General features: G+C 50.1%; 1 protein-coding gene across 1 annotated transcript in view; it reads right to left on the minus strand.

The window, feature by feature from the left end:
* LOC142481547 (mitoferrin-1-like) overlaps nt 1–705 on the minus strand; it is a 56364-nt gene extending 55659 nt beyond the window's left edge. Inside the window, exon 1 of the mRNA XM_075582935.1 lies at nt 397–705. Coding sequence (XP_075439050.1) covers nt 397–576 — 180 coding nt within the window. The 5' untranslated portion in view covers nt 577–705. The remainder of the gene's footprint in view (nt 1–396) is intronic.
* Nucleotides 706–12261: the final 11556 nt, after the last annotated feature.

Raw genomic sequence — 12261 nt, forward strand, 5'->3', positions numbered from 1 at the left:
AGAGCAAATATCAAAAATCTGCAGCACTCTCTGGTAAAGTAAATGCTTAGATGTGTGTCTGCATGAAACCCTATCTAAGCATTTACTTTACCAGAGAGTGCTGCAGATTTTTTGATATTTACTCTGTCTATTCTGTTGCTGGATGGTGATCCCAGCTGCACTGCAAGCACCCCGATTCCAAGCAAAGTTGTGTGCCCTGACACACGTGTGTGTGTGTATACACAAACACACACACACATAATAGAGGAGTACTGCACCTAATATATACATATCATACACACACAGTGCAGGATATGGTTCATTCACAGCTAGCTGCCCGGTCTCAGTCACGCCGTGTCCGCATGCAGGGCGCCATGACACCTGTCACTGTAACCACGCCCCTTCCCTGGCTCTCACCTTGACAGAGTCCACCGGGTACATGACAGTGTGCTCCAAGATCCCTGCCACTGCTCCGGCCATCATGTGTGTTACCGTGGAGACACCGGCGGGCAGGCTTTCGTACTCGTCACCGTCCCCGGGCAGGGCGGGGACTCCCTCCCGGGCCTCCACAGGGAGCCCTGCACTTCGCAGCTCCATCCAGCCCCTGTGAGGAGAACAGGCGACAACACAAACCCTAACTGTACAGACACGAGCATGCCAAGCTCTGTCCGCTGACTGAGGCAAGAGCACTGCGCACTTCACACTCACTCCCGCCTGATGTCACGAGAAGGGCGGGGCCTACAGGCAGCCAACCCCTAGCGTCCCTCACACCTTGGAGACGGTCCGAACTGGTGCTCATGATTGGCTCGCTCGGTTTAACTCAGGCTACGACTCTTCAGCAAATTTTGAGGGAATCTTGCTACTCAAATCCCATTGGGATTGAAAGGGGGAGGGGATGGGGGTGGGGGGAGGAGGGGGGGTGGGGGTGGGGGAGGAGGGGGGGTGGGGATGGGGGGAGGGGATGGGGGTGGGGGGAGGAGGGGGGGAGGGGATGGGGGAGGAGGGGGGGAGGGGATGGGGGAGGGGGGATGGAGGGGGGTGGGGGGAGGAGGAAGGGTGGGGGGAGGAGGGGGGTGGGGGGAGGGGGGTGGGGGGAGGAGGAAGGGAGGGGGAAGGAGGGGGGGTGGGGGGAGGAGGGGGGAGGGGGGGTGGGGGAGGAGGGGGGAGGGGGGGTGGGGGGAGGAGGAAGGGAGGGGGGTGGGGGAGGAGGAAGGGAGGGGGGTGGAGGGGAGGAGGGGGGTGGGGGGAGGAGGAAGGGAGGGGGGGAGGGGGGAGGAGGGGGGGAGGGGGGTGGGGGGAGGAGGAAGGGAGGGGGGTGGGGGGAGGAGGGAGGGGGGGTGGGGGGAGATGGGGGGGAGGAGGGAGGGGGGTGGGGGAGATGGGGGGGAGGGGGGTGGGGGGAGGAGGAAGGGAGGGGGGTGGGGGGAGGAGGGGGGGGAGGGGGGTGGGGGGAGGAGGGGGGGAGAGGGGAGGGGGTGGGGGGAGGAGGGGGTGGGGGAGGGGGTTGAGGAGGGGGGAGGGGGTTGGGGAGGGGGTTGAGATGGGGTGGAGGGGGGAGAGGGGAGGGGAGAGGGGGGGGAGAGGGAGGGGAGGGGGGGAGGGAAGGGGGGAGTTTGGGAGAGGGGGGAGGAGGGGGGGAGAGGGGGGAGAGGAGAGGGGGGGGAGGAGGGAGGGGGGATGAGGTAGGGGAGGGGAGGAGGGGGGGAGGAGGGGGGGGAGAGGGGGGAGAGGAGAGGGGGGGGAGGAGGGAGGGGGGATGAGGTAGGGGGAGGGGAGGAGGGCGGGAGGGGGGGAAGGGAGGGGGAGGGGGAAAGGGAGGGGGGGAGAGGGAGAGAGAGGGGGAGGGGAGGGGAGGAAGGGAGGAGGGAAGGGGGGGAAGGGGGGAAAGGGGAGGGGGTGAAAGAGCGGGAGAGGGGAGGGGAAGGGGAGAGAGGGAGGGGGGGAGGAGGGGAAGGGGAGAGAGGGAGGTTGGGAGGAGGGGAAGGGGGAGGGAGGGGGGGAAGGGGGAGGGAGGGGGCGAAGGGGGAGGGAGGGAGGGGGGGAGGAGGGGAAGGAGAGAGAGGGAGGGGGGAGGAGGGGGAGGAGGGGAAGGGGGAAGAGGGAGGGGGGGAGGAGGGGAAGGGGGGGGAGGAGGGAAGGGGAGGGAGGGGGGAGGAGGGGAAGGGGGAGAGAAGGAGGAGGGGAAGGGGGAGGAGGGAAGGGGGAGGGAGGGGGGGAGGAGGGGGAAGGGGGGAGGAAGGGGGAAGGGGGGGAGGAGGGGAAAGGAGGGGAAGGGGGGGAGGAAGGGGAAGGGGAGGGGGGGAGGAGGGGGAGGGAGGGGGGAGGAGGGGGAGGGAGGGGGGGAGGAGGGGAAGGGGGAGGGGGGGAAGAGGGGGAGGAAGGGGGGAGGGGGGGGAGGAAGGGGGAGGGAGGAGGGGAAGGGGGGGAGGAGGAGGAGGGAAGGGGGGGAGAAGGGGGGGAGGGGAGGGGAGGGGAAGGGGAGGGGTTAAAGAGGGAGGGGAGAGGGGGAGGAGGGGGTGAAAGAGGGGAGGGGTGAAAGAGGGGAGGGAGGAGGGGGGTGAAAGAGGGGAGGGAGGAGGGGGGTGAAAGAGGGGAGGGGGGTGAAAGAGGGGAGGGGGGGAGAGAAGAGGGGAGGGGGAGAGGGGAGGGGGGGAGAGAAGAGGGGGGTGAAAGAGGGGAGGGGGGAGAGGGGAGGGGAGTGATAGGGAGAGGGGAGGGGGGTGAATATATACAAAAAAAAAAGTTGAGTTGATCCGGGACGCTGCTTACCTCGCTGGTGGTGATTTAATCACAAATTGCCTGTTTATTACGACATTTGTGAGTGTTTTAATCCCCCCCCCTCCCCATCCCTATCTTACTATATATTTCTGAAAGCGTCATATGTGTCCTTGTCTGTATGTGTCTCCCTGTGTCCCTAGTGGCAATCCCATTGGACCTTGGGCCAGGCCAATGAGATTGCTCCCTTGGCCCGCCCGCCCCCGCACACCTCTCATTGGCCTGAGGCGGAGTGACGGGCCAAAGGAGACACGGAGACACACACACACACCCTGTCCCCGTCCCCCCCATCACGTGCGCTTCCCTGCACCGGCTCCGGGACGGAGGGGAAGCGCGGCACACTTCAGGCTCCTCCCCCCTCGCTCTCAACCTTAGACATTGCGGTGAGCTCTGCACTGTAAAAGAAACAAGTGACGTCATCAGCGGGCGTCCCGTGAGGCGCAGCAGCGTGTTACCGGCGTGGAGCAGTGGAAAGGCAGCAGCAGAGGAGACTGTACATGTTACTGGGATGTGTATATACATCCACACTGTGGACTTAATTTCTCAGTATCCAGGAACAGCGTGTGTGCCCTTCACGGACCAAGAGGGCCCCCACTTACCTGGTCAGATGATCGTGGGTCTCCGGCTCCTCTTCTGAAAGTGGATGAAGTCTGACGAGTCCAGCTGTTCCCCTGTGTGGTAACCCCACTTACCTATTGCTTGTTTTTATATTTATTGATGCACGCAGAACTTATTATCCTTTAGTTTAATTAACTATATAAACTGTATTTCACTTTGTGCGTTGTGCACCTTGTCTTTTCTCTGTTCTTCTAGCCCCAGGGGTGTTCAGCCACCCCCCAAGAAGGGCTGCAGACGCACTGAATGTGAAATTACACCTACAAGGTTATCACTATTGTTAAATACACCTTCCATTCACAATTGTGTACTTTATCATATCACATTATCACAGTATTAGTTGCGCACTATTATTCATTTTTTGTATTACTCACATACACACCTTACACTGATTCTTGAGTAGCGCTACTTAATTTCTTTATATATATATATATATATATATATATATATATATATATATATATATATATATACTGTATATATATGAGAAACACACAAAAAGAATGTTGCTCACACTACATATAAATGTGGAAAAACCAGACCCAATAAGTAATATTGACTATCTTGCAATAAAAAATAAACCAAGTAAGCCTAGAGTAAATGGGAAACTGTAGGTGCTAGGGGATAACAATAATATTGAACACACAAAAGACTAAGACAATCCCCGAAAGCAGCACTCTAAATATACTACAAAATAACTGATAACATAATACCAAAAGACCAGGAAACTAAAGTCAGAATAGAAAATGAATAGATTTTAATTGCGAGCAAAAAGAACACTAACATTTAAAAACATATACACACTAAGGGCAGCAAAAAATACAAAAAGACTGTGACTGACTAAAATTTACAAAAATCAATAATGCTGAAAAATAAATCAAAAGCAAAAAATGTGTCTGCACAATGAGCCTGATAACTATATAAAGCGACACAAAGAAAGCTGAATATTTAAAAAAAAAAACTGGTAAAGACCTAAGCTAAAAAGGTAGATAACTTAGCTAAGGGCATAAAGAAAGGTTTGGCATAAATAAACCTATATACTGTACAAAAATGATGTACATAAGAAAAATAATAACTTAAACCAAGGGGGAGGCACAGGGGAGACAAAATGAAACAAAGACTCAAACCCTGAACAGCAATAAAAAATATCAAAATCAAAAAAAGATGCATACTGTACAATGCCCGTGGTGGCTGCACAAAAGCAAGTAAGACACATGGCTGCAGAATCACAAAAAGCCAGTGCTGTTTGCACATATGAAACAACCTAGCGTAAGGGTTCCATAGGAGATAATGACTCCAGATAGTAGAGAAAATGATACTCATCTGCCATATAGTGATGATGGAGTCAGTCCCATGGAGTTAAACTCCAGGATGTGTGGAAATAAGTCATACAGTCCACAGGATAAGCACCAAGAGTCACGCCAGCAAAATAATGAATAGCTACCTAGAGTGGACACTCAACGCGTTTCAGCCAAGGGGGCCTTCTTTCCGGAGTGGAATGTGATTCTACAGCCATGTGTCTTACTATATGTGTCTATATATATGTACATATACACAGTATATATACAGTATATATACACAATATATATAGATATATATAGATATATATATATAGATATAAGGTAAACCAAGAAGTTCACCAATCCGGCGCTCAAAGTCAGTAAGGTTGCCGAGTCCTGCTCATATAGTGAATGTATATAGATGGGACAACGGCTAATCTTCAGTGTTAACCAGTGAAAGTAAACAGTCTCTCTTAACAATTGGCTCTCACCAGAGCTCTAGTATTATTGAAAATGGAGTGACTCATGGTTAGTGAAGAGAATACAGCCGAGCCTGTGTGCAATGTAATCCTCCGTCGAGCAGGCACACTGCAATCCACCAGGTGACTCCTCCGTCCTGGTAAATGATTTGTGTCCGGCGGTGCCTGCACTGCTCAGCTGGTACAGCAACCCGTCGTGCTACCGGAAGCAAACTACATACGATGATACTCCTCCCACAGTAGAAAGAAACGGTGCACCTCCAAATAGAAAAATTGCAAAGGCTGAGGTTGTGACTAAAAACATTATTTATTGGAGCATAATAGTGTAGTTCTGGCGGATCCTCTGACGCGTTTCACGCCGAAGCGCTTTGTCAAAGAGGATGACATCCTTTGCCCCATCTTACGCCAATCTTTTTATGGGTCTTTGGGAGTCTGTTAACATCTATGGTAGCACTAATATTTTCCGTTCCAATATTATTTTCTACAAACGTTACATTGACGATTTGATTTTCATTTGGGATGGTGATTTAGATAATTTACACACTGTTATTTCCACTCTTAACACCAATGATATCAATCTTAAATTCACATTTCAAACCGATACACATTCGATCAATTATCTTGACGTGACACTCCATAGTGGCCCTGACAACATTATTCAAACAGATATTTTCACAAAGCCCCATTCCAGGAATTCCTTCTTGCATGCAAAGAGCAGTCACCCCAGATCCCTCATTCGTGGGATCCCAAAGGGACAATTCCTAAGATATAGGAGATTATGCTCCAACAAAGATTCATTTGTACAACACTCAAAGGAACTTGGTTCCAAGTTTTTGGCGAGGGGTTATTGTCAGGATGACATACACGAGGCCTTTCTGAATGCTGAATCCATTGATCGGAGAAATTTAGTCCAATACAATAAACGGAAATCGGACAATTTTAGGGATAATCCTTTATTTATCACCAAATTCAATAAACAAGCATACCAGATACGTAAAATTGTTTCCAAACATTGGGATATATTAAAACTAGATCCTGACCTGAATCATGTTACTAAACATGGCCCTAGATTAGCATTCAAAAAGGCTAAAACATTGGCCTCATCAGTATCTAGAAGCCTCTTTCAGTCGAGACATCAAAAACCCTTATGTAATATACCAAAGGGATTTCATAAATGTGGTTTTTGTAGGTGTTGCCGATTTGCAGAACCCACAAAAAGAATACACACTCTTTACCCAAAAAATAGATATAAGGAGGCGCATGCGCGATGGTGAGGTGGATGGTTGCATAGTCTGTGAGCTCCATCCTCCGTCACTTTAAAAGCAGCAAAACAGAGGGAACATTTTTCAACTTTCACCTTCATAACACCCTAGCACGGTGTATAAACACCCCAGGATGGCTCCTCCATCAAATAAAAAGAAAACAAACACCGACATGAGGAAATATCTGAACTGGGCGGCAGCAAGGGGAGCAGAGGCAGATGCGGCGGCTAGCTCGGCCGCGGGGTCGGACTCCGACAGGGAGGAGGACCCGGCCGGAGTGCCCGAACAATTGCCCGTTAGGCGATGTGACTTCCACCGCCTTTATAACGACATGAAGTCCATGCTCCATAAAGAGATACAGGAACTCCGCAAAGAAGAGCAGGGGGAAGGAGAGCGCACCGGGGCTCTTGAAGACAAAATGGCGGCAACGACGAAAAACATTTAAAAAAATGAAAAGAGAACAACGTACCTCCAGTCCCAAATTAACGAACTGGCAGATCGCCAAGAGGACGCAGAGAACCGGGATCGTCGAAATAACATTCGGATCCACGGCATCCGGGAGGAGGTAGAGGATGTGGAGGGCTTTGTGACTAGATGGCTCACGACCCTGCTCCCTGAGAGGCCTGAATCAGAGTTTTTGATGGACCAGTGCCACCGGGCTCTGCGGAGCAGACCGGCGGCGTCTGAATCACCCAGAGATGTTATCGCCCGTCTGCACTATTTTAAGGTCAGGGAAGCGGTGTTTCAGAAAACTCGCTCGGAGGCCTCCTGTAAATTCGAAAATGCCGCCCTGCAAATCTTTCAAGATTTATCCCCGGTCACCCTCGTCAGAAGGCGCAAGTTACAGCCAGTAACGCGGATACTGAGAGAGGGCGAGCAGGTAGAAGGTGGACCTTCCCGTTCGGCCTGCTGGTCATTAAGAATGGGAAGGCCACCTCCATCCGTGAAATTGAGGAGAGCATTTTTCCAAAATGAGACCTTCTTCCAAAAGCTGGGGATCAAAGAAAGCCCATCCGCGAGTCCCCGCCGAGATCCAGCACCAGAGGAGGAGTGGCAAACGATGCGGGGCCGCAAAGATAACCGAGACACGGCGGACACTGACAAGACTAAAACGCCGGACCCCAGTGTTGGGGAGTTTCAAGTCCCTCGATGTTCACGAGGGTTTCTTTTTTGCCGAGTTTGAATTAAAGTTTCTACACCCCCCCCCCTGCATATACCACAGAAGGTTTCCCGCACACCCCAGGGAGTGGTAAACCCACACTGCCGGAAGGACAAGGGAGCGAAATGGGGCCACTCCTGCAGACGAGGCCAAAATCCGCTGTAAAAATAAAGACTTACCGATATACGAGGCTCCAAAACGATCGACCCCCCAGGAAAAGATGGCGCTGGAACGCAGAGGGAGCAACATGACTGCGATGGACGACATGCGGGAAGAACGCGGATGCAGCAGAGGTGATGGCGGGAGAGCTGAGAGGAAAAGCGCCCGATCCCAGGAACATCCAGCCCCAAAATGGCGAGGACCGGAAGAGCGTCACCGGATGTTCGCCGGAGGCCATCTTGCAAATGGCGGCCGGGCCGACGACGGATGTCCGCGGCGGGGAGCCGGCAATACGCCACTTCCGGGGGACTGTTAAAGCAGCCGGACAGGCGGGCAATGCCCTAGAGACACAGAGCGCCGGGCAACAAGGCACTGGCACGAGCCCAGGAGGCGGATGGGGAAGCAAATTAAAGGGGGTCAGGGAGGCTGAGACAGCCTTCGCAAGCGGAGCGAGCAGAGCGAGCAGAGCCTATCTCCTCACACTCAGAACAAGGGAGAGGGACCAGATAGAGACAGGGGACGTGAGGTCCATGGTGGCAGCGTAGTCAGAACCCCGGATGACCGGATAACACCAGGATAAAGGGCATCTTCAGTAAAACCCCAGAAGGGAGTCATATCTTTGCAGAACGGCGGGGAGAGATGCTAGAAACAGAGAGTGGAGGCGGAGGCATAGGGCCCGGGTAGCAGGGCAGTGGGGGAGCCGATTTTAAGGGCACACTTAGGAGAGGATTGCACTAACCTAGGGGAATAGGGACAGGTACCAAAAAAGGGGAAGGCGTCTAGATAGCGATAGGGTTTCCATATGCGGAAGAAGGAGGGTGGGACACCAGTTAATGGAGGAGAAGAAAAGTTGTTTAATGTGATAGAGTTACAGTTCTGTTTTGCTATGTAGCTTACGTAAAGAGGTGGAGGGGGGTGGGGATCCACGCCTGCCATTGCCTTAGGACTCCACATGGGTGACTGGGAGCTCAGCCCCAGTTGGCTCATGAAAGTCCTCTTCGGGCCAGCCGAGATGGGCATGAAGGGAGGGCAGAAGCCATCCCTGGAGGGTGCCCAGGCTGAATGCCCGAGAGGGGCAGACTGGGGGATGACGGGAGTTCACTCCTGCACATCCACCAGCATTGCATTCTTTGTTGTGTTTCCCTTATATGTGCTCCTATGTTTTTCCCCTCGGCAGTCCAGGTACCTCAAAACAAAGAGGGAGTCACGGATATCAAGTTCCTCAAACAGGACAGACACACGCAGTCGGAAGGTCAGCTATACAGCGACGTCCACAGGTTCTACAAATGGGTAGGAACATAATAATCATTTCCCACAATGTTAAGGGGTTTAATAGCCCTCAAAAAGGAAATTAGCCATGACAGACTACCGTAGATCAGACCCTGACATCCTCATGATCCAGGAGACACACTTATCAAAAAACAGCTCTCCAAAATATATTGACAGCCGATATAGACAGTGGTACTGCACCGACACACTTTATTCGAGCAAATACCCGGTATGTACCTGGCAGATACCTGGAATGCGCCGCTCCTCACCTCTGACAAGCCCCGTTGCATTTGCCTTCCCAGCCTGGGTTCATGCCTGGCTGATGGGCGGCTGATCTGTTAAATGATAATGATTAGGATTTAATAGGCTGCAATGCTTCGCGTGTCTACCAGATGGCATAAATTCATGAATTGTAATGCAGTATATATATATATATGTACTGTGCAGTATTGCAGCCAGCGGGAATATAATGCTTCAATCCCTGCTGGAAAATAACTCAATGCACTCGGGCAGAAAACAGTCACAAACCTCAATACACCCGGGTATACCCGAATTCGTGGGACTAGCCGAGCTCGAATAAAGTGTATCGCCAGTGTATGCAGCCTCTGCTAATAAAAAGCGAAGAGGGGTGGCGATCCTCATTCACAATCGCCTGCCGCTGACTGTCACCCACACTAAGGGCTCTATGCAGTAAGCGCCGAAAAAGTCCTCTCGCCAAGTGTTCCTTTTCGGCATTATTTTGCCGATTTTACCTCGCCGTATGCAATAAGAGCCGAACTCATTTGGAATCAAGCCGAAAACAGTTGTTACCACTCTGACGATGATTTGCCGATCACACTCAGGTGTATCGGCGGCCATGGCGAGGTGGTGTTAGCTTCTCAAATTAAACTTCTTGCTGAATCCGGCGAAACAAGCATGTTTTTGATTGCGCGGCCCATTTAAAGGAAGTGTGTATTGTTATTCATTCTCTGTGTTGTTATTGGGAGAGAGAGAGACACACAGAGCTGGGCGATTTACATATTTCTGATTGACTGACAGAGTTGTTGTGTATTGTGAGTGCTTTGTCCTGTGTTGTTTTGTTAACATCTTTGTCTTGTTATCACTTTGTTTTTGTGCAGTGCGATTGTCTTAAACTTTCTTTTCTGTTCTTTGTGAGTGCTAGAGGTATGGCCGATAGGCGTGGGAAGAGTGGTACTGGTAGTCGTGTGAGTACGCGTCAGAGTGAACGGAGGAATCAGGGGAGTGATGTTGCTGCGAGTGCGAGTGATGTTGCTGGGAGTGCGAGTGCTGCTGGTGGCTCTGTTGATGGTGCTGCTGGAGTGTCTGCTAGTGGGCCGTTTTTGGAGTCTCTTCCATTGGAAGAAGGAGAGTCCAGTCAGCAGCAGGCAAGCTCTGGTGCTTGACGTCGTCGGAAGAAACGTGTGGAGCGCCCACGTAATCCTCGTTTCAATGAACAGGAAAACACAGTTCTGGTCAATGGGATTTTGGAGCACTATGATTGTCTGTATGGGCATTTACTAGGTAATTTTATCTTTGCATTCATTGGACAAAGACATGTTATCCTATCTCTTGTGAATTTTTTTCACTTAATTATATTATTATATAATATGTATCAATAAAACTTCATTGCTGCACACATAATCCTTCAAGCGTTATATTTTCACTAACAATCATGATCAAAACGTCCACTACGTTCATACAATATTCTATAAACCTTGCTTAGATTTATATGTGTCATCGTAAATGCTCATGTGCTACACATATTATACGTAAAGCAGCAGGTTTGTTTTTTTTTGGACCATGTAGCAGTTTAGTAAACGTCTCAATTTTTTACAATTGTAGTTTTTTTCATTTTGTTTTTATGTATTTCAAGGCCGTACAAGTTCAGCATCCAAAAGTGGGACAACATAACAGTGGCTGGGTCTGCGTGTGGGAATCATGTCAGGACCCGGACGAATTGTAGGAAGAGATTCGATTATATCAGGGCAAACTTAAAGAAGAAAATAAAAGCCCAACGGATGCATGCTTCTGGCACTGGAGGTGGGCCACCAGCACAAGCTCTAATGTTAACACCATTGGAGGAGCATTTGCGTCAAAAAATTCTTCCTGTCGTCGTGGAGGGATTGGCAGGGGACAGAGATATCGGAATATATTCGGCTCCATTTCCAGCAGGTGACAAATGTTATTGTACTACGCGTTTAGTATGTTACAAGTCTTATCTATATTTGCGCTTAAAATTATAGTTTCTTCACAATATAAGCATAGCTACAAAAATATCTGTATATCTCTCTCTATGTATGTATGTATGTATGTATGTATATTTTTTGGTTTGTCAACATGTATTGGCTCACCTATCATGGATTACATCATTATGAGTAGACATATTCAACTTCACCTGCATGAAGTGATAATTTGTAATTTGCTTTCAAATAACACACACTGCATCCTTCCTCTTTACAAACAATTCAACATATTTGCCCTATTTGTGAAATAATACAGTATATTTAATATATGTTACAAACATTGTGTTAACATGCATAATCACAAAGCACACACGCACTCATTGTTTGCCACAGTTATGTATAACTTTGAAATACTGTGTTTGTGCATACAAAAGCATCATTCACTATTTCACGTACGTGTCTTACTATATAGACATATATTGATTACATTTATAGATTTTGCAATATAGTAGTGACAATCCATGTTACACCAAAATATAGACCATGAGTGTCTGAACATGTCTTGTTTGAAATATTGTGTATTCAAATGCAAGCACCAAAAAATTACACAGAAACACTGTAGTAGTAGGGAGGCATACATTATGTCAAACTTTTTTTGACAGGTACCACGCCCCCTTTTGGCCTAAGCCCCGCCCCATTTGGCCTTAAACCCGCCCTATGTCCCGCCCCTTCTGTATCCGGTCCCGCCCCTTCCGTATCCGCCCCCGCCCCCTGCGCCAATTTTTTTAGGTTGACGCCCCCTATGCCAAAAACTCGCGGTTGACGCCCCCTACGCCAATAAAACGTGGCTGACACCCCCTACGCCAAAAAAACGTGGGTGACACCCCCCTGAGCCCATTTTTTATTATGATGTGTATTTTTTATTCTTTTTTTGTGATTGGTGCGTACTGTTGACGTAGATTGGAGGGGGCGTATACATACGCGGGGCATGTCCGGGCATGTTTATAGGCGTTTGGGGCATGCCCGAACATGTTTTTTTTCATACGGGGCAAGTCTGGACATGTTTATTCTGAAAAAACGCAGTGCGCATGTCAGAAATTT

The sequence above is a fragment of the Ascaphus truei genome, unplaced genomic scaffold (genome assembly GCF_040206685.1).
Source record: "Ascaphus truei isolate aAscTru1 unplaced genomic scaffold, aAscTru1.hap1 HAP1_SCAFFOLD_279, whole genome shotgun sequence".
Classification (NCBI taxonomy): Eukaryota; Metazoa; Chordata; class Amphibia; order Anura; family Ascaphidae; genus Ascaphus; species Ascaphus truei.